General features: G+C 41.2%; 1 protein-coding gene across 6 annotated transcripts; it reads left to right on the top strand.

Annotated features, from left to right (window-relative positions):
* Nucleotides 1-113: 113 nt before the first annotated feature.
* On the top strand, nucleotides 114-21,845 carry ATG4A (autophagy related 4A cysteine peptidase). 6 transcript variants are annotated; one of them, XM_087940934.1, is made up of 14 exons: nucleotides 114-212; nucleotides 982-1,059; nucleotides 6,221-6,292; nucleotides 6,711-6,782; nucleotides 8,238-8,336; nucleotides 8,783-8,884; nucleotides 11,045-11,117; nucleotides 14,716-14,795; nucleotides 16,271-16,458; nucleotides 17,651-17,729; nucleotides 18,131-18,276; nucleotides 18,919-18,975; nucleotides 19,648-19,759; nucleotides 21,009-21,845. In XM_087940934.1, the coding sequence occupies exons 5-14, from the start codon at nucleotides 8,276-8,278 to the stop codon at nucleotides 21,071-21,073; spliced, it is 963 nt and encodes a 320-aa protein (XP_087797060.1). In that variant the 5' UTR covers nucleotides 114-212; nucleotides 982-1,059; nucleotides 6,221-6,292; nucleotides 6,711-6,782; nucleotides 8,238-8,275; the 3' UTR covers nucleotides 21,074-21,845. The 6 variants fall into 6 exon arrangements, with proteins under 6 accessions (XP_087797060.1, XP_087797058.1, XP_087797061.1 ...); XM_087940932.1 differs by having other exon boundaries at nucleotides 6,218-6,292; XM_087940935.1 differs by having other exon boundaries at nucleotides 834-1,059.
* Nucleotides 21,846-22,041: the final 196 nt, after the last annotated feature.

Below are 22,041 nucleotides of genomic sequence, written 5' to 3'. Positions count from 1 at the left end.
AGACCACAACTCCCGGCGTGCGCCGCGCGGGCGGAGATTGCCGTAGCCGTGTTGTTTTCCGCGGGGAGGAGGAGGAGGAGGAGGAGGCTGGGCGCTGCCGCCGCGCCGCCGCCGCCGCCGCCTGAGGGAAAGAAAGGAAGCGGCCGAAGAAGGCGGCGGCGCGGAGATGAGAGGATGGTGGTGGCGGTGACGCGGAAGGAGGATGGAGTCTGGTGAGGCCCGGCCTTGCCCAGGGAGCGGGACGCCTCTCGGGGCGGGAGGGGAGCCGGGCGAGGCAGAAATGTTTCCCCCTTCTCAGGTTCAGCCCCCTCCCCCCGCCTTCAAAGCAGCTGTCCTCAGCCTGACGTTGAACTCCAACTCCCATCGTCCCCAGCCGGTCTTGAACTCTCCCCCCCCCTCCCCGGCAGGTTGGACTTCTTTCCCCATCATCCTCAGCCACTATGGCCCTAGACATCTCGGCGCCCAAGTAGGTTGGACTCCGCTCCCATCATCCTCACCCAACACGGCTCTTTGAAGAGCTTCCCCAACCTGGTATCTTCTAGAGGGGCTGGAGTCCTCCCATCATCCTCAGCCAACATGGCGGTTAAGGGCTTCCCCAGACGGGTATCTTCCAGAAGGGTTGGGCTCTGCTTTCATCATCCTCAGCCGTTTAAAAGTCTTCCCCAGCCTGGTACTTTCCAGACAGGTTGGACTCCGCTCCCATCATCCTCAGCCAACAAGGCTGTGTAAAGAGCTTCCCCAATCTGGTATCTTCCAGAGGGGTTGGACTCCTCACCCATCATCCTCAGCCAACAGGGCTGTTAAAAGCTTCCCCAACCTGGTGTCTTCCATAGGATTTGGACTCCTCACCCATCATCCTCAGCCAACAGGGCTGTTAAAAGCTTCCCCAACTTGGTGTCTTCCATAGGATTTGGACTCCTCACCCATCATCCTCAGCCAACAGGGCTGTTAAAAGCTTCCCCAACCTGGTGTCTTCCATAGGATTTGGACTCCTCGCCCATCATCCTCAGCCAACAAGGCTGTGAAGTAGGAGGAGGATATGCTGCCTTGAGTTCCTGAGTGACAAGCAAGGGATAACTTAAATAGATATATCGATGCTTGTCTGTGGGTGACTGGGAATGGTTTGAGGACGGAGGACCCTTGCAATAGATGGAGAGGAAAATGTACCAGGATATGGGTGCTTCTCAGAGTTAGGTAAATTCTGCAAAATGGGATATAAAAGTGCTTTTTCTCAGGGCAATGGACCCATGAACCCATTTCCCAATCCCAACAGGGATATTTAAACTGACTGACAGGATTTTACCTACGTGAAGTAAAAAAGGATTTTCTGATAAGAGGTATTGGGTAACAGAAAGTTTGGGAAGCTCTGCCGTAAATAAGTAACCCCACAGAATCTACAACTGGCTTCAACTCCATTCTAACTCCAGCAGTCAGGTTTTTTTTTATTTTTTAGATCTAATAAATTTCACAAACATGACGTGGGCTTTTGGTTTGCTCGTTTTGAAGTCCAGTCCAGTGCACCAGGCAGCTGGGGCAATCTAGGGAAATTCTTGAGCTGACTATTGCAAGTGTTCATATACATTTCAGCAACCACCTGAAGCATGTAGTCTGAACGTGTTGCAGTCTCCACAGTCTAGTATGGAAAGACAATGTAAGCATTATGGGGTCTGACAGAGAGAGAGAGATTTATAAATTGGTGATGGAAGTGAATTTCAAGCAAGTAACCTCTCAACTTCTATTTCAATCTCCTAGACCCAGTGTGTTAAACCAGTTATTTCCTTACCTTGGGAAATAAATGCACCAAGGAGAGATTAACAAACTTCTGGCGCTGAATGATATTACAAAATGAACAAAGAACTCTGTGAAGTTGTATAAAAAATAGATTATGTATGACCAATACTGGTTTTAGAAGATTGTAGTGTCTAGAAGTGAGAGAGAGAAGGGAGAAGAGAGAGAATGGTGCAGTAGTAGTTAAGGCATAAGGCTGGAAACTGGGAAGTTGTTAGTTCTAATCCTGCCTGAGGCACAAAGTGAGCTGAGTGAAATTGGGCCAGTCCTTCTCCCTCAGTCCCAAGAAGAAGGCTGCAAGGGAAAACCACTTCTGAAATCCTGCCAAGAAAACTGCCGGACTTGTCCAGGCAATTGCCAGGAGTTAACACTCACTTGAAAGCACTAAAAATAAAATAAGTGTCTGAAAAACAAAGACGGCTCCATTTATATAACACATTACAGTAAACTTAGTTGGAGGTTATTTGAGTTAAACTATTTCTCTTCAGGTAGGGCTGCAACTATTACAGCAATTTTAGCCAATGGAGAATATCTCCCATAGTGTGCAGTAACAAAACAAAAAAAATACCTATGAAAGCTTGAGATAGATACCATACCTTACCGTTCAGTTGTAAAATGTTTTTTTAATGAATCTGTTACTCTTACATAAAGAAGCTGGTTTGCATCAGCTTCTTTTATATTATAGCGTATTTTGAATATTAAACTATGCTGTTTTAAATATCAATAGCTGTTTTTTGTTGATTTGAAATTAACACATTGCATTAAACTTTTTGTTATTTAAATAGACCGGAGGGAAGGCTAGTGCAGGATTTTAACTATGTAAAATATGGATACAATTACAAGTACAGTATTGGTGTTCTTCCTACTCCATGTACGGAATATTTTCATGTGTGGGCACATGATAGAAACGTAGGGTGTGAAGAGAGAATTTCCTAGTTAGATCTCTGTGTATAGTAGTTAGAAGGAAAGGTTTGTTGGAGTTTTTGCTATAGAGTCTTCTAAATTCATTTTTAGTTGAAATTTCAGCAGTTTAGTATCAGATTCATCTGGTTATAGACTGCAGTTTTCTTTGGAAAAGCATCATTCCTTAAAATATATCATACAGTTCTGTGTACAAGTACCTAGTTTACTTTTATATAACTGCACTGTCTCCCCCCTAGAATCCTAAAGTGATATACAGGCCTTCAACTTACAACAATTCATTTAATGATTGTTCAAGGTTACAATGGCACTGAAAAAAGTGACTTATGACCATTTTTCATACTTATGACCATTGCAGCACCCTCCCCATGGTCCCAGGATCAAAATTGAGTCACTTGGCAACTGACTCTTATTTATGACTCTTGCAGTGTCCCAGAGTCATTTGTTTCTCTTTTGCAACCTCCTGACAAGCAAAGTCCATGGGGAAGCCAGATTCACTTAACAACCGGGTTATTAACAACGGCAATGATTCACTTAACTGTGATAAGAAAAGTCCCCAAATGGGGCAAAACTCACTTAACAAATGTCTCACTTGGCAACATAAATTTTGGGCTCCATTATGGCCATAAGTCAAGGACTACCTGTACTGTCATTTAATGGTCATGATGATTCTAAACATCTTAATCTGTTTTGTGATTAAATGAGGTGCTTTTACTTGTTTGGGACTAAAACTGAAGCTTTTACGAAAAAGTCTAGTCTAGATTGTGGTCAGCCACACAGTGCCAGCAGTACTGTACTCAGTACTGTATTCTCAGCCCATTTGGGAGGCTCATGGGTAGAGAAGACTAAGCTCATGTTAGGGGCCTGAAGAACAGCCAGCGTGCACATTGCAGCCAATCAGTGTTACTGTAAGGGATTTGGGGTGGAGAAAAAGACACTCTATTCTTTTTGTTTGCAAATTATTCATAATACAGGGTGTCCAGAATCTGTAACTATATTCCGCTTTTTGGCCTTGGGTCAATTTAACTTTTTTAATACTGCACATCAAGTTTTCTCAGGCAGCAAGTGAGTAGGTTTAACAAATGACCCTGTTCCAATGTGAAGTCCTTCCGTGAGGTGCTTTCGGTCTAGAATTATAGGTATCGAGGTAGCCGTAATGATCCTCAGGTGTCAAATTGTGCATTGTAGAGTCATGACCCCAAGCTCTGCCCTTTTGTACTTGTGTCTCAAGTACAAAAGATCTTCTGAGGAGCAAAGTTCATGTTGTGACACATACTTTATCCCTTGCTCCTTGAAGACACTCACAGGGAGGGGAGATGGGGTGACCTTTAACTCCCCAAATGCTCCGGAAACTACTGCAGAGGTCATAAGGGGAAGCGGCTTCTCCTGACTGGTCAATACAGGGAGTTGGGCTATTGTAGAAGGTTTATATATAGCTTATAACGTGTGGCACTTCTTAAGTAACCATTTATTGGATTCTACTGCTGGAGGCATTATCTGTGCCATTAATCCTAATGATAGCTGAAACCAAGGAGCCAACCAATCTTGGCATTTGGGTGCATGAATTTTGAGAATTTTACCTACATGCTTGAGGCAAGTTTATTTTTTTAAAGCATAGTTTTAAAGCTGAAATACGAACATTTAGAATGCTTCCTTTCTTGTTGGAAAAAGAATTGGGACTTGGCAAATGGGAGTCTAATTTGGATGGTTTTCCTAGAAGATATTCATGTGTCAAAATTAGCTCACGGATGACTTCATGGTCCTTGGTGTAGCGTCAATCTGAACTTGCAAGGAGCAGCATAAACATGTTTTCAAACACGAATTCAACGCTAAAATGTCCACATTGTTTCTACTATTTACACAACCTTACTACTCCCTTGTATGCCTTCCAACAATCTTATTCTATTAATGATAATTAATATGCAAGCTACGTGTCACATTCTTTCTGCATTAAAAAAATGCCATAGTTTTCAAAATGTATTTTATTACTGGTACTAATGAGAATTGAATTAAGCACATACTCTAGTTGGAAGTCTTAGGACTCTAGGCTTAGGCTTTGCAAAAGAGTATGCTGAAAATGAAAGGGATACACCTTTATCCTTTAAAGCATTTTGGGTTTCAGAGGACCCTTTGTGGCCATTTTCATCTCTTTAAATTATTTGGTTATGTTTACTTGGTGGAAATAATTTAAAACGGTCCCAAAGGTAATTTTTCCAAAAGGCAATTGGACTTTTTTGTTTTTGTTTTCTTTGAAAATGATTCTCCATCAGTCAGAACTGAAGAAGCTTCTTGGACGAGAAGCGAAATATTTTTAAAGGGAAAAAAAAACAAGATAGTCCAGTTGCCTTTTGGAAAAAACACCTTTAGGACAACCATAACCTGGATGGATGAAAATCTCCATAGATAAACTCAAAGCAGTATTGATCAGTACATTTAATTCTACTTTGGATTTCAAATCTTAGATCAATTTCTGAGGTTAGTTTCATTTTGCTAAACTAAGGGTTGGGGTGAGGGGGGGAGAATGAGAAAATTAAACATCCACACAGTTTCCAACACATTTCTTTCTGTTCTGTATCCCTTTCTAGAGGGGTAACTTGTGTTGATTGTTGTAACTGGGGGAGGAATTAGAAGAAGGAACTGACTTTGAGGCAATCTCTTTTAGCCCTTCTAGGCAGTTGGGGATTGGGTCTCAAAGGATAGACCACAGTATTTAATATTTGGCCGTGGCCAAAATAGATCAGCTTTCATCATCACACCGTAACATGCAAATAGCATAGGTCATTGTCTGACTAAATGTAAGAGGAATTACTTTCGGTCTTTTAAAAGCAAATGAGATCTGAGTGCATGTAGGAAACTCAATCCAGGGCAAGATTGCATGAGATTCCTGTGAATTTGGAATACAAATCTCAAAGTCTCCTCCACAGTTACTAATTTGTAATGTTTAATGCAACATGCAAAATGTAAAACGCTCAATAAATAGAAACACATGGGATGCATTATAGACTTGTGTGAAACAAATTTAATTTTTGGCTAGGCTATTCGTACTTTTTGGAGGGTATCGTCAGAGAGCAAATGAGCAAATCCTCTGTGTAGAAAAAGTTGCCTGTTCTGGGATTAGTTCTAAAACAAATTCTATATCTAATATTTAATTATTTGATGTTCAATTTAAAGTACAGCATTTGACATCTTAATTGTATATTGTGTATAAGAGCTGTGGTGGTGCAGTAGCTAGAATCCAGTATTGCAGGCTAATTCTGCCGACCGCCAGCAGTTCGATCCTGACCGGCTCAAGGTTGACTCAGCCTTTCATCCTTTCTAGATCATTAAAATGAGGATCCAGATTGTCGGGGAAACATGCTGACACACAGAGGGCTGTAAAGCACTGTGGAGCTGTATATAAGTCTTAAGTGCTATTGCTATAGTTAAACAAGTATATTTATGGACATATATTCTGTAAATCAAATAAATATGTATCTACCATAGTTAAAAATTACTTTTATTATTTTAGTAGATTACTTAGAAGACCTTCCTGAGACAGATGAGCCTGCCTGGATTTTAGGAAGACAGCACCACCTGAAAACAGGTAAATTTGGAATTAAAAGCTGCATATTACTTCTCTGGCAATCTGTAGAAAGAGTAGAAATCCTTGAAAGTCGACATAATGCAAGGTATTAATTACAAGTGCTATAAAGAGCACTTAAAGTAAAGAAGAAGTTGAGGAAGAAGACAGGTTTAAAGGACAAGATTCCACTTCGAATTGAAAGGAATTAAGCAAGAGGCAGGGGAGAAAAACCCCTATTTCTACAATGAACTATCAGCTACTGCATTGGCTTTGATGAATGAAAAGCGAATTGGGGGGCAATGTAACTTTTCAGTAAGGGAGAGGTCACTTGGAAACAAGTTTTACACTTTTCTGAATGCCTGAACGTCATCTTGGCTCAGTGGAATATGGCAGGAGTACAGCATTTGTGTTCACCTGCTGTTGCTTTTTTCAATTCTAGAAAAATCTAAGCTGCTTTCGGATATCGGCTCTCGTCTTTGGTTTACCTACAGAAGAAAATTTTCACCCATTGGTAAGTTTTGCTTCCTGGCCAGATGGGGTTTTGCCCCTCTCAGTCCCTTCTGTTTGTGAAAACATGAATTTTATAAGAGAATGGCCCAGTTATTCTGAACAAGATCTCTTGCCAGTATTAGTGGGTGGGTTTTTTTTGTTTTTTGTTTTTAAAAAGGCCTTGGCTATATCTGCTTGTCCCTGATGGGGAGGGTTGCTCAAGGCAGAACAGACCCTGCACTTCTAGCCCTAAGCCTAGATCTAGCAAACCCTTCAGAGCAGGAGTGTCAAACTCGCGGGCCCACAAGCAGGATGCGTCACACACTGGCCACGCCCACCCCCAATTTAGCAAAGGGGAAAAGTCGCGATACATCACGTGAGGACAACGTGACGCCACGAGTTTGACACCCCTACTTTGGAGTCTGACACGGTTGTCTTGAGTGACATAAATACAGGTAGTCCTCAACTTATGATCATACTTGAGCCTGGAATTACAGTCACAAGTCATTGTGGTCATTAAATGATTTTTCGTCTTGTTTTTTTTTTTTTTTGAAGAGGTTGTTACACTGCAGTCATTAAGCAAACATTTGAATTGTTAAGCGAATCCATTTTCCCAATCAGCATTTTTTGCTGGAAACAAAGTAAACAGGAAACTGGCAAAAAAATAATAATATCGGAAATCATTGTCATGTGACCACAAGACTCTGCAAACAGCCATAAAAGTGAGCAGGTTGCCAAGCGAGACCAGAATGCAATCACATGACCGCAGGGCTGAGGTCATCCTAACTTCAAAATTGGATCATAAATAGATTGGGATGTGTGTGTCCATTATAACTTCAAACGGTTACTGAGTGACTGGTTGCAAATTGAGGTTTGCCTATAATCATTTAAACTGGCTCTTCCTGTGGGGGGATAAAATTGGGGCTGCTGTAGCTGGGTTTCCCCCTTCCATTGAAAAGTTTACCATCTCCATCCTCTTTTACATCAGAGAAGAGCAAGTTTGGATAGCCAGGAACTCTACTTAAGGTATTTGAGGACAATTGGATGGAAGCAGTGGAATGGAGTGGAAAATGATGGGTGTGGCCACATCGTGGACATGGAGGGGTGGGATTTCTTTCCCCAAATTATTTGGAGCAGGGGTGTCTTTATTTCTTATGACGGGGTTGTTTCTGATGGGAATATACGGTTGAAATTGAAAATGGCACCACATTTACAGTTCATGTCTGTGACGTGGTTATTAAATTTATGAGATTATGGAGCAAATCTTAAAAAGATTTTTAATCTTTTTTGTAAATGCCTTTGATCTTCTTCCTTGCCTTTGCACCAGGCTATGAAATGGCCTGGTTACAAACGTCAGCAGGCAGGTGCAGATTCTTTTGGTTCCTGGGGTAAAACTTGGGCCCTTGATCCAAGGAAGCCTCGGGTTTTGTGCCTCCCTTTTTTATGATGACCTAAGCATGTGCTTCTCACTCCCAAGGAGGTACAGGTCCTTCCTCAGATGCTGGCTGGGGTTGCATGTTGCGGTGTGGACAGATGATGTTGGCTCAGGCTCTGATCTGTCAACATTTGGGAAGGGGTAAGTTTCTCTCCCTCCCTCCCTCTCTCTCTTTCCCTCCTCCCAGGGGTGGGATTCTACCAATTCGGACCGGTTCTATAGAACTGGTTGTTATGATTCTGTGCAGTTCGGAGAACCGGCAAATGGTGCCCCTGGCTGGCTAGACGTCCATAACAGCACATCCATATAGACCTTTCCATTATGGCATCTACTTAGAAGACAGTCTGCTCTAATGACCTCTGTGGGATTGGCTGAAAATGCACACAGAGTATTTTATTGCCAAAGATGCTATATGTCACTTAGCAAATCCCACGGAAGTCATTGAAGCAGACCGTCCTCTAAGAAGGATTGCAATATACAACTTTTTCTTTAAATGGTCACCTTTAGTTGTTTTATCCTTTGTCCTTGGTGGCAAATGTTCCTTGGTGGGAACATTTAAAATCTCTAATAATTTTTTTTTCTCAAAGATTGGCAGTGGGAGGAATACAAAAAGCAACCAGAAGAATATAAAAAGATTTTGTGCTGCTTCCTGGACAGAAAAGATTGCTGTTACTCAATTCATCAAATGGGTAAGTGTAGATTTTAAGAGCATTGTGTAGTCCTAATTATTGTGTCATTTGGAGGGTGGTAGATTAAGGCAGAATCCCATCTGGAAGTGAAATAAAGACAAGTGTTGGCAGAACCACGAAGTTTAAAAAATATGAGAAGAGTTTGGGCAAAAGAGAAGCCAATACTGATGTCATACTAGAGAGATCCTCAAGTGTTAGCATGGAATCATACCAAGCAAAATCATAACTATGTTGTAAAGATGTGTAGTGAGACCATGAGTTCTAGTCCTACCATAGGCATGAAGCCAATTGGGTGACCTTGGGCCAGTCATTCTCTGAGCCCTAGAAAATGACAGTGGCAAACTACTTTGAAAAAAAATGCAGGGAGTTGTCCAGGTGGTCGCCAGGAGTCAAGAATGACTTGAAGGCATATGCACACAAAAAAACCTAAATTTGCACAAATATACTAAATCATAGTAGTTTGGTTCCTGTATTACTTTTGGGTCTTGTTGCTGGTTTAAAATGTAAGAGAAAATACACATGTCAAAGGTTCCAAGTAACACATCCCCAACGAAGAGAACTCCGAGGCAGGAATATTCTTCAAATAACATTTTATTGGGACATATCGTATTGGCACAGTCTACTTTCCTGCCGGTTTTATACTCAATTAAAAGTAAAAATAGGGAGGCGGTGGCTCAGTGGCTAAGAGGCTGAGCTTGTTGATCAGAAAGGTCGGCAGTTCGGCGGCTCGAATCCTTAGCGCCGCATAACGGATTGAGCTCCCATTACTTGTCCCAGCTTCTGCCAACCTAAGAGTTTGAAAGCAGGTAAAAAGTGCAAGTAGAAAAATAGGGACCCCTTTGGTGGGAAGGGAACAGCGTTCCGTGCACCTTCAGCGTTTAGTCATGCCAGCCACGTGACCTTGGAGACGTCTTCGGACAGCGCTGGCTCTTCGGCTTTGAAATGGAGATGAGCACCTCCCCCTAGAGCTGAAAACGACTAGCACATATGTTCGAGGGGAACCTTTACCTTTACCTAAAAGAAAACGTATGTAACTTCCCCACAGTCATCAGTCACATGATCCAATCAGCACACAGTCTGATTGTTGGTGGCCTTCAGTCTTCACCTTCCAAACACCTGTGGCAACGTCCTTGGTTCCCTGGGGAAAGAATTTTATTTTGGCTACAGCATCCCAGTTGTCTCTACACCCCCCATCCCTGCCCCTCAACCCCAGGCCGTGTCAAGCCTGAAGCCTCCGAATAAAGTCTCTATAGAAAAAAACTACAGAAAAGAAAATGGCCACAGCCTGGTCATCTTCAGGGTTGACGACACAATTGTAGTCAAAGCAGAATGCAAAATAGTTGAAAAAAAAAGGTCCTTGAAATTAAATTACCTTCTACCAGTTAAAATGGACCTCAGGAAACTTCATAAAAATCAAAAGTTTATCTGAAAAACAGCCTATTTGTTTGTTGATTTGGCTTGCCAGGAAGTTCCAGTGTTTGGAAGAGGTTGTCATATTCCTGCCAAATACACCTCTAGTGTCAGCGTTGCACTCCAGCTATCTTCTTCATTCAGTTCTTAAAATCTAGGCAGGGTTTCAAAAGGGGGTCTCTGAAACACTGTATAGTCCCACATGATGTGCAGCTTTAGAGCGGATCGTGAGCAGTTTCAGTGTCTCTTGGAATGGCCATATTGCCCTGAAATGGTAAAAAAAACCAGGCTTCCCATCTCAAGAGTCTGCTGAAGATTAGCCCTCTGCACATTTCAAAGGCAGCCCACGTTAAAGCACTTTGCTTCAGTTGTGCAACTGAAATACGTTGATAGCATTGCAGGCTGGCATCATGCCCCTCCCCATTTCTGCTTCTGCTGAGGCTGCGGGCTGCAGGTTCTTTCTGCTTGACCTCTCAAGGGGTAGATTTTCACTCCCAGAATCCCCCAGCTATGCTGAGCATGATGGGAGCCGAATACCGAGAGATCTGCCTCTGGACCGTCTCACCCTTCTGTCCACCCAAAGTTCAGCTAAAATACTTTTGATGTGGGTTAATATTTCCAGATGGTTTTGATCCTGGACTCTTCTGAGAGATACACAAATGCAATATTGAAATAAATTTCCATTTAACAGGCAAACGTCACTTTCTGATATTTTTATTTTTTGTCTGTTTCTCTTCCTGATCCACACAGCGCAGATGGGTGTTGGCGAAGGAAAATCCATTGGGGAATGGTTTGGACCAAATACTGTTGCCCAAGTACTGAAGTAAGCCAGCATGTGTATTCTGCAATATGTGTGTGGGGTCCTCATTTAATGACCGTTGAAAGTTAGATCCCGAAAGGATACTTGTGACTCATCCTAAGATTGCACTCTGTCCCCACGGTCACAATTGTATTTGGGGCACCTGTCCACTGTGTCACATTCATTTTTTCCCCACCTCAAGCACAAATCCAGAAGTGGTTTCCAAGTAGAAATAAAAGTATTTGTATTTTTTTCTTTCATCAAAACAGTCCATTTTGCCATCTCTGCTAAACTTCATCAGTTTTTGCAGCCATTCATCCATCGTGGGGATTGTGGTAACATTCCATTTCTGTGTGTAGAGTAGAGTCTTGCTGTCATCAACAATATAACAACAAATTTCTGAATTTTTTCTCCAAGTCTTGTTCCATTAAACCCCAAAGAAAAGTCTCTGGTTTTCTTCCTATATTCGCTTTAAGCATTTTCTATATTAAGATATGAATCCTACTCCAATATTTCTTTGCTTTATCACACATACACCATAAATGATTTAAAAGTCCCTTCTTTACATTTACATTTCCAACACATATTTGAAATACCTTTATACATTCTTGACAACATATCTGGAATTAAATAGCAACGATACATCATCCAATAGTAATTTTCTTTGAAGTAATAGTTTAATGTAAATTTTAAACCTTTATTCCACATATTCTCCCATTGTTCAAGTATTACATTATATACAAAGTTCCTTGCTTACTGGATCATTACTTGTTCATTTTCCAGATTTAAATTCAATAAAATTTTATAGGCTTTAGCAATAATATGTTTGTCACTACCACACAATAGGATTCCCAAATCATTTTTAACAAAGTTAAACCCATTATTCTTTTTGTCTAATTTAAATCTTTTTTCAATTGTAAATATGTAAACCAATGGCAGACATGACCTGATTCTAGCCCCTCCTTAGATTTGAGAGTGGGGTCACCCAAGTTAAAAGATACTATTTTACCATAAGTCCAACAGTTCAGCCTTGTCACCATTTCTTTTCTTTAAAAAAGCTTCTTGCGGGGAAACTAATAGGCACCTTGGTGGAAAACCTTGTTTTGTATTTATTCCAAACTTTCAAAATAGCACGTCTGAAAAAATGGTTGTAGAAATCAATGTTTACTTTAATTTTATCATACCATAGGTAACCATGCCAGCCAAGTCCTAATTCATGGCCTTCTAAATCCAGTAGCAGCTTACTCTGAAGGTTCATCCATTCTTTTAGCCAGACCAAACAGCCAGCATCAAAGTAGAATTTCAAATCTGGTAGACCCAGACCCCCTCTTTCTTTAGGATCTTGTAGTAGTCTATCTCTAATGTTTGGGGTTTTTTTCCTTACCATATAAATTTTGAAATGTCCCTCACCATAGTTTAAACCAGGGGTGTCCAAACTTGGCAACTTTAAGACTTGTGGACTTCAACTCCCAGAATTCCTCAGCCAGCTGGCTGAGGAATTCTGGGAGTTGAAGTCCACAAGTCTTAAAGTTGCCAAGGTTGGACACCCCTGGTTTAAACGGAATATCAGTTACAAGTATTGGTAGTATCCAAAACAAAAGCATTTTTCGTAAGACATTCATCTTAATTACATTCTACCCAATAGTGATAACTGCAGTTTATCCCATCTTAATAAATCTTTTTAATGTCATTCCAGAGAGGTACATAATTGTTTTGGGACAGTTTGGTGTTTGTGTTTCTTAACAGAGCCCTCAAATGTTTCACCTTTTTTTTCTACTCTAAAATCAGATCTTCTAATCAATATATCACCGTCTTGTGAGGTCACATTCTTAATCAGCATTGATGTTTTCTGCTTGTTTATTTGAAAACCTGCTAAAGACCCATACTCATTTAATTTCCTCATAAATATTCTATATTATTTTTTGAGTCTTGCAGAAATATCACCAAATTGTCAGCAAAGGCCTTCAGTTCCTTCTTAATATTTATCCTTCTTATTTTCCCATCTTGCCTGATATTCCTATTCAGAACTTCCAACATCAGGATAAGCAGCAAAGGAGGCAAAAGACACCCTTGTCTTGTACCCTTTCGGATTTTGCATTAGTTATTTAGGTCACCGTTAATAACCATTTTTGCTTGCTGTGATGTATAGACAGCTTTGATTTCCTTGAATAAAATTCCCAGGACTTCAAACATAAAGACCCAATTTAAACTTCTAGGACTTTAAACATAAAGTTTAAGTTGTCATAAACATAAACCCAATTTAAGTTGTCAAAGGCCTTCTCTGCACCTAAGAATATTAGAGCTTCCTGTTGTTCATTATGCTATTGTAAATATTCAGTAATAAAGAGTTCTCACATTGTTCCTTAACTGCCTTTTTGGTAGAAAGCCAGATTGATCATCATGACCATATACCGGTAAAACTTTCTTTAGTCTTTCTGCCAAAACTGCAGCAAATGTGTTTATATTTTGAAGTTTTAAGCTTGCCACAAGAGCATCTCTGCTCTGCATCAGTAGCATTGGGAAAGTGTTTGAAATGAGATCACCGTTGAGAAACTACCACAAGCAGGAGGAGGCATAAACATTGGAAGGCTGAGTAATAAGCACAGCTAGTCTTCAACTTAAAACAGTTCATTTAGTGACCTTTTGTTCTGACCCAAACCTTGTTCCAAGGAAACAAACACAAAACAGAGGTAACAGCAAAACCTTTTAATGATTCTTTACAAATTCCGTTCCTTCCTGGTTAAAAGGCTGTTTCAGACTCGTTCTCTGATAAGAACAAGCCTTGCCAAGGTGGCGCAAGGCTTCCAAGAACACTAGATAAAGTTGCCAAGAAATATTTCAAACACAAAGAGTCTCCAAACACCAACCAAGATAGTTCGAATGTCCACAAGGCTTGAGTGCAAAAACTTCTTTGCTTCCTGCAAAGAACTCCGGTTTCTCAGCTGGCTTTTATCTCTGAAGGGAGGGGCCATTACTTTGCAGCCTTACTCCCGAGTCGCCTATGCTGCTGCAGCTGCTATTTACTTCGAGCAGCCCTGCCTTGCATGCACTTGGCACAGGCTCCTTGGGGACCTCTTCATTGCTGCTGCCAGCCTCCACCATCTCCAAAGGTAGCACTCCAATCCCGGATGGTCCTGGCCCCATCCCTGCATCACACGCAGGCCCCTCATCTGAGTCCTCGCTCTCCGAGACCTCAGCCACCCGCACCTGCTGCCAGCGAACCAGAACACCATTGGAAGTTACAACAACACTGAAAAATGTGACTTAGGACCATCTTTCACACTTATGACTGTTGTGGCCTCCTCGTGGTCATGTGATTTATATTCAGATGTTTGACAGATGGATCATATTTATGACGGTTGGGGTCATGTGATCTCCTTTTGCAACTTTCTCACAAGAAAACACAATGGGGAAGTCAGTCATTTAACAGCCATGTTGCTCATTTAACAACTGCAGTGATTCACTTAACAAATGTGGCAAGAAAAGTGGTAGAACATGACAAAACTCATTTAACAAATTTCTCATTTAGCAACATAAATTCTGGGCTCCATTTGTCATCGTACGTTGAGGGCTACTTGTACTGAGCATGCTTTTTGACTGACAGCTGTCTTGCTTTATTCAGGAAACTTGCACTCTTTGACGAATGGAATTCCTTAGCAGTTTACGTGTCCATGGACAACACTGTGGTGATCGAAGATATCAGTAAGTTTTTAATCATTGTCAGAACCTGAGCAAGTTTAAATTCAGTTTCATTTAAGCCTCATTTAGAATCCAGAAAAACAAAACAAAACATGAGTCTAAACACCTGGAAGAGTAAATCTCTAGGTCTGGTGACTGACCCAAATTTTACCTGGGAAATGTTGCCTGTGGTTACCTGAATTAAAATTCCATTTTTTAAAAACTTGTGTCATTTCTAGCTTATGGCAAACCGTGAACAAGAGAAGAGGAATACAGTTACCAGGATGAGGCCTATTATTATTTTTTCCAGTATCAATCCTAAACCCTGAGCTGATCATCGTACACTGGGGCATCACACTGGCAGCCCACGGGCCGGATGTGTCACACGCAGGCCACGGCCACCCACCCCAGCTCTGCGAAGGGGGAAAACGTTGCGAAATGTCACATGACGCCAACATGACTCTGGAAGTTTGACATCCATGTCGTAGATCAGGGGTCTCCAACCTTGGCCACTTTAAGCCTGGAGGACTTCAACTCCCAGAAATCCCCAGCCAGCAAAGCTGGGAGTTGAAGTCCCCCAGACTTAAAGTGGCCAAGGTTGGAGACCCCTGTCGTCGATAGTCTGTTTTCTCTCTTGTTCCCTGAAATGGAAATCAAATGGCACAGATATTTTTATGGCTAGCTGTTCTGCTGTGTGTATGTCTTTTTCAGTATTCAAGGAACTTTGAGGTGAAAAGGTTCCAAATTTAAAATGGCCCCTTTCCACATTGGAATGGTTGTCTAGAGTTCTTCTGATCTCAGAACGGAGTACTGCAGCCTTTAGTTATGCAGTGAAATAGGAATGGCAGGGTTATTCTGAGAGCAACATGGCTGCATCATGAACAAAACGCTTCCACCTTGAAAGGTTTTGCAGATTTCTAATCTTTCTTAAATTAAGGATCAACCCACACATAGAATAATAACGGAAACAGACTCTCCCTATTTATTGAAGTCTTAAAATGCCTCTGTTTGATATTTATAGCTTTCCTGACTTCCTTAATTGCAGGGAGGACCAGGTACAATTTTCTTAATTCTGGGTTCTTTCTGCAAAAAAGGAGGGTTTGGCCTAAGCCCCAAATCCCTGTGAATATGGAATTTCTCATTTATTTCACAAATCGGTAGAGCGGTCTGTTTCGGATTCATTTTCTTCGCTAAACTGGGACGTAGGCTGAAAATATTTCTAAGCAAGGTGAATTTATTTCTAAGCAAGAGGCGTGCATAAGCGCACCAACGTGCCTACCGTCCCTGTCCTATTGTTTCTTTTATATATATATTTTATTTTTTCTTATACGTATTCACGTATTCATAACTATGTTTTTACTTATACCTATTACCTTATAAGCAATTGACAAATAAAAATAAAATAAAAAAACAAAATATTCTTTGGCCACTGACAAATTAATAAGGGATTGAGGAATAAGGGTTTCTTTTTTTCTTTTTTCCCCTGTCTTTTTCACCAGAAAAAATGTGCTGGGCCCCACTCCAGGGCTGCCCCAGGTCTCACTGCAGTTCACTGTCCTATAGGAGCTCCATCAACCCAGCCAAGACCTCAGGAGCTCCTGGTGGCAGCTGGAAGCCTCTGCTGCTGATCGTACCCCTTCGCCTAGGGATCAACCACATCAACCCGGTTTACGTCGACGCGTTTAAGGTAGACCTCCCTGGCAGAAGTTGTGGAGTAGCCAGTTGGCTTAAGGAAGGATCTCATCCATAAGAGGTCAATTGGGGTTTTTTTAGACATGTGGACACACACATATAGGAATGCACGTGCAGACACACGCACACACACACGCACACACAAACACACACACGCATGTATAGCCATTGAAACACTGAAATGACCTGGATGGTCCAGGGTAAGAATTGATACAGGCATTCTTCAACTTACAACCACAACTGAGCCCAAAATTTCTGTCACTAAGCAAGAGTGAATTTTGCGCCCATTTAACCATCTTTCTTGCCACAGTTGTTAATCACTGCAGCGGTTAAATTAGTAAGATGGTTGTTAAGTGAATCTGGCTTCCCCATTAGCTTTGCTTGTCAGAAGGTTGCAAAAGGGGATCCCATGACTCCGTCATAAATAGGAACCAGTTGCCAAGCATCTGAATTTTGATTACGTGGCCATGGGGATGCCACAACGGTCTGTAAGCGTGAAAAACAGCCATAAGTCCCTTTTTTTTAGCACCGTTATAACTTTGGTCACTAAATGAACTGTTGTAAGTTGAGGACTATCTGTACTAGAAAAATGAACGTGCCTGATCATCGTTTCACTTCGTGAAAATGCTAAAATTGTATCAGATTTTTTAGGCCATCTTTAAAGTACACAGTTTTAAGAAATCAATTCTGAGGTTCCATAAGCTCTTCATGGCGTAATTTCTAATTCACATCATCCTTCCTTATATTCTGAATGCACAGATAAATAAGTCTAGTTTGGAGGTTAGTTAATGTAATTTATTTCTGCTTCGGCAGACACGGCAGGTTAGAATGTTCAGCTGTTTGGCTTTTTGGCAGGCTTGGAGAAATCCCACCTCAAATAGATTTGAGAAGCCAGCCTGGAGCTTAAGACATCTATTTTCCAACTTATTTTTCCAGGAAAAGAGAAAAGTCATGCCTCTGTAATTCTGTGATTTGCATATCTTTGTAAGAAGGCTTTCAGAAAACAGGTGGGGGTCGTGCCTTACCGGTCCTGGTCTAACTCAAAATAAGCAGATTTTTACCTGGAGGAAGTAGATAATAAGCTGCCTTGAATTCCGTTGCTGAAGGAAAGAAGCACAAATAGTATATTTGGGGGACAGTAAGACATAAATATATATTTTTTTTTTCTTTCTCCTTTGGATCTTTAGGAATGCTTTAAGATGCCGCAATCTTTAGGAGCTTTAGGAGGAAAACCAAACAATGCCTACTACTTTATAGGATTTCTGGGTAAGGAAAAATGAAGTTGTTGCAGTAGTTCTGTTGAAGGATTCTTCTAAATCTGAAGCAGCAAATAAAAACACCAGGGGAAGAGAAATCACATATACTAAAGAGCATATACTGAAGATTGGAGTCCAGTCTATTCTCCACAGCTTCGTGCTTTGAAGGGGAGATCCACACAAGCCATATTCATCTCAGCTTGTTTCTTAGCTGAAGAGAGGAGTACTTTAGGACCTGATTTGAAGACTGAATCCCCACCCCCCCACCCCTCGTATGGGAATTCAGATTTGGGGCTTTAGCAGATCCTGGATTTTAGGTGGACAAAATCAATGTCCACCTGCCATGCAGAGCTGCCCGGTTTTCCATTCCACTCATGGCTATCCAACCCCTTTCTTGCTTCTTCCTTGTAGGAAATGAATTGATCTACCTGGACCCTCACACCACCCAGGTCTTTGTAGATTCGGATGAGAGTGGTGCAGTTGATGACCACAGCTTTCACTGCCAGCAAGCCCCCCACCGGATGAAGATAATGAACCTCGATCCCTCGGTAGCATTAGTAAGTATTGCGACGGGGTGCAGTGAGGAGGTGGACAACATCCCACCCCACCCAGAAGAATGTGCCTTGTTCAGGAAATCCAACGTAGGCAACGGGATGCCAATTACATTTTCAAAGAAATTTCTTGTTGAAATTGTGATACAGGGTTAACAAAGTTCTAATCTAGGCATTAGACCAGGGCTCTCCAAACTTAGCAACTTTAAGATTTGTGGACTTCCAACTCCCAGAATTCCCCAGCCAGCCCACAAGTCTTTAAAGCTGCCAAGTTTGGAGAGCCCTGTTTTAGACATTTATACAACAGATTAACCTATAGCCTAGTCTGCTTGTTTTGACAGTATATTATATACGTACATTAAGCTGCTGTGATTTGTAAAAAAAAGGAGTTTTGGATAGACCAAGCAATAGCTTAGCATGACTTGTGAATACAATTTATCTGTGTATTTTGGCTTAGTTTTACTGTGATGAAAAAGCCATTTTGAATCTGTTCTGATTATTGTGTTTTGCATTAGCACCTAAGCTTACTGTTTCAAGATGCCTAATAATACCCTTCTGAGAGAATTGAAAAGAATGTATAATGACTAAATGTTTCTATCATTGGATTATTCCTTGTTTTTCCTTTCTAATATTCTTCCATTGTTACAGGGATTCTTTTGTAAAGAAGAAAAGGACTTTGATAACTGGTGTAGCTTTGTGCAACAGGCAAGTATTAGGGAAAGCATAAAACGTGAAAATTATTATCATTTCTTGTTTTGTGTTTAACAGATTTACTATTAGAAGGATTGATAATAACCAGAGGGATAGAAAGATTGTAAGAGAGAGATTCATATTGGATGCTTGTTTATTCCATTGTACTGAATATTATTATAATTATTTTGTTGTTTCTTTGCTGTGCTGATACTTTTTAAAACTTGTCTTCCTGAAGAGCGCTTTACAAGCCTTCTGGAGTTTTGTGCGCTTAATATATATGGTGTTTTAAATGGAACTGTGATCTTGCATGAGTGATCCCAAAAGAAAGTCAGAAATAGAAAAATACAGCTATTACTTTCTAAAAATGGGTTTTCATTGGCCTGAAATTAATTCATTCCTTGTCTTTTAATGCCCTTTATTTGGTATTTAAGAACAAGAATTAAATAGCATAGTGAATTTGAACTTCTGATGCAAAAAAATAGCTCAAGTGATAAATACCTAATTTTGGATTGTATTTTTTCATACAAAATTTAAACAAGGTTAAACATAGAAAGGACAGGAAGGCATGGTCTGTAGTCCCCAGCTCTTAAACATTCAGCGTGGCGTTTTGAATTCTTGAGGGTTGGGTGGTTAATAATTTTGCTTAAGTGCTGCAATTTACAAATGGCATTTCCACCCTCCCAGGAGATACATAAGAAGCAGAGTCTACGAATGTTTGAGCTGGTTCAGAAGCACCCACCACACTGGCCCCCTTTCATACCTCCCACAAAACCAGAAGTCACCACCACCGGAGCAGGTAAAGGGGTGTTTCAAAGGGATTTCCTTCATTTCCCCCATTATGATACCTGTGTTACTTTGTCCACGCCATTTGCACACAGCCTTAAATGCGAATGGATTCATTTTCTGCATTTACACAAAGCGCCCCACTGCAAAAGAACCTCAGTTTAGCATGTTGTGTGAATGAAGCCCCGAGGATTATAACTGACCTAAGCCTATTTGGACACTTGGCCGCAAGGAGTAGATTTCTGAACAGCAGCTCCTTAAAGCAGTGGAACTTATTCCTTACTCCAGGGGTCCTCAAACCTGGCAACTTTAAGACTTGTGGACTTCAACTCCCAGAATTCTCCAGCCAACATAGCATAGCTGGCTGGAGAATTCTGGGAGTTGAAGTCCACAAGTCTTAAAGTTGCCAAGTTTGGAGACCTCTGCCTTACTCCTTGGAAAAGGCACAGCAATTGTTGGTGAGTGCTACTTTCATGCTCTGAAGCAACTTTTTGGAATCGAGGCCAAAGTTTGCTCGCTTGCACGAGCAAACTTCTTGTCCATTCCTTCTGGATCAAAAAAATTGTTCAATTGGGGTGAAGTCAACATTAAGCACCTGCTGACACCTTGTAAGCATATTGATACCGTAACGGAAAGAACTAGAAGGGTTTCTTGTTGTGGACAGCTAAGTTATACTGGGAGACGTCCCTGCAGCCTCTGATGGGTTGATTTGTTCCTCACTCGTTTGCTTTCCAACAGCCATTCTCCATCCAATTTCCCACCTATAAGTAGTCCTCGAATTACGATGGTTCATTTAGTGATCAACATTACAACAGTTGGGGAGGGGGCAAGGGATTTATGACCATTTTTCACACATGGCTGTTGCAGCATCTCCATGGTCGCAGGATCAAATCTGGATGTTTGGCAACTGGTTCATATTTATGACGGTTGCATTGTCCCGGGATCATGGCAAGAGAAGTCAGTGGGGAATCCAGATTCGCTTAACAACTGTGTATTGCTGACTTTAACAGTGAATTAACAGAACCGCAGCGATTCTCTTAACCACTGTGGTAAGAAAGGTGGTCAAATGGGGTGAAATTCACTGAACAAAAAATTTTGGGCTCGATTGTGGTTGTAAATCAAGGACTACCTATAGTTAGAGGAGTGCAGTTTTGGTATTCCCAGCCCCGCCCCCCAAGCTCGACAAAGCTTGAATGGGGAAGGTTTTTATATAAGAGCCAATCTGTTTTTACAAAGAAATCCAGTTTCTCCATTTTCCTTAGAGCTCATTGACTCCACGGATAAGCTGTTTGAAATGGAAGAAGAATTTGAGATCTTGAGCGTATGAAGGCAACCTGGGCGGAGCAAAACCACAGCGCCTTTCTCACCCTGAAGTGCCTGCCTGTGAACAGACCCGAGACCTCAGGAGAACAGTTCCAAAAAAAGCACTTCTTGAGAAGGGCATGGATCCTGGTTCCCCAGCCCCTGTGTTTGTCCACCCCCGCACCCCCGCCCCCTGCTTCTCCCCAAGGAAAGAATCTTGTCTGCAGAAGAGCTCTCAAGAGAACCCCGAAGCAAGAACTGGCTCGTCATATTGCTGAGAACGGTCTTGCCAGCCTCAACGATAGCTGGATGGTAATTATAATATTATGCAATAGCTTTGCTCACACGGAAGGCCTGACCTTGTCAAGGAGAACGTTCACCTCTTGTTCCTTCAATGGACAATATTTTTTAGGAGTGAATGTCATTGCCTTGTTTCCTTTTTCAACTATTCGGGTGAAAGCCATGCTTTTCTTCAATCTCCACACATTTCTTGCCACAGCACTTGGAAACCCCAAAGTGTTTTTATGGAAGGACACGTATAAAAAGTGCAATTTTTCAAAAAACGTTTCTTGTTTCTAGGAAATACATTAATATAAGCAGAGGACTGGAAGGCAAACCTTTCGATTCCTCCCGTGTTCTTGCAACATACAGAAGGTCTCTTTATAATTATGATGACCCTTTTTCACTTTGACTTTTAATTTCAAATCATTATTAAACCTCTTTTGCTCTTGAGTAAAAGAAAACATGTTTTTGTTTCAACTGTATCTTATTTATTTTAAATTAAACATTTACATGTTTCCCCTTGTTAAGAGCACTTTATTTGTGCATCTCATTTCTTAGCTGTTGAATAGGTTGGATGCCAGTTTGGGGATGGGGAGTTGGAGCGTTTTAAGAACCAGAGAAAAGCTGTCGGCCTCAGTTTTCCGATTGTTTTCTGCCCTGATACGGTTATGTATATTTAATATTCACTCCACATCACGTGGCAACATAGGT

The sequence above is a fragment of the Pseudonaja textilis genome, chromosome 12, assembly GCF_049901715.1.
Source record: "Pseudonaja textilis isolate UNSWEBS1 chromosome 12, rPseTex1.2, whole genome shotgun sequence".
NCBI lineage: Eukaryota > Metazoa > Chordata > Lepidosauria > Squamata > Elapidae > Pseudonaja > Pseudonaja textilis.
Note: the sequence above shows the minus strand (reverse complement) of the source record. Positions and strands in the feature narration are given on the sequence as shown.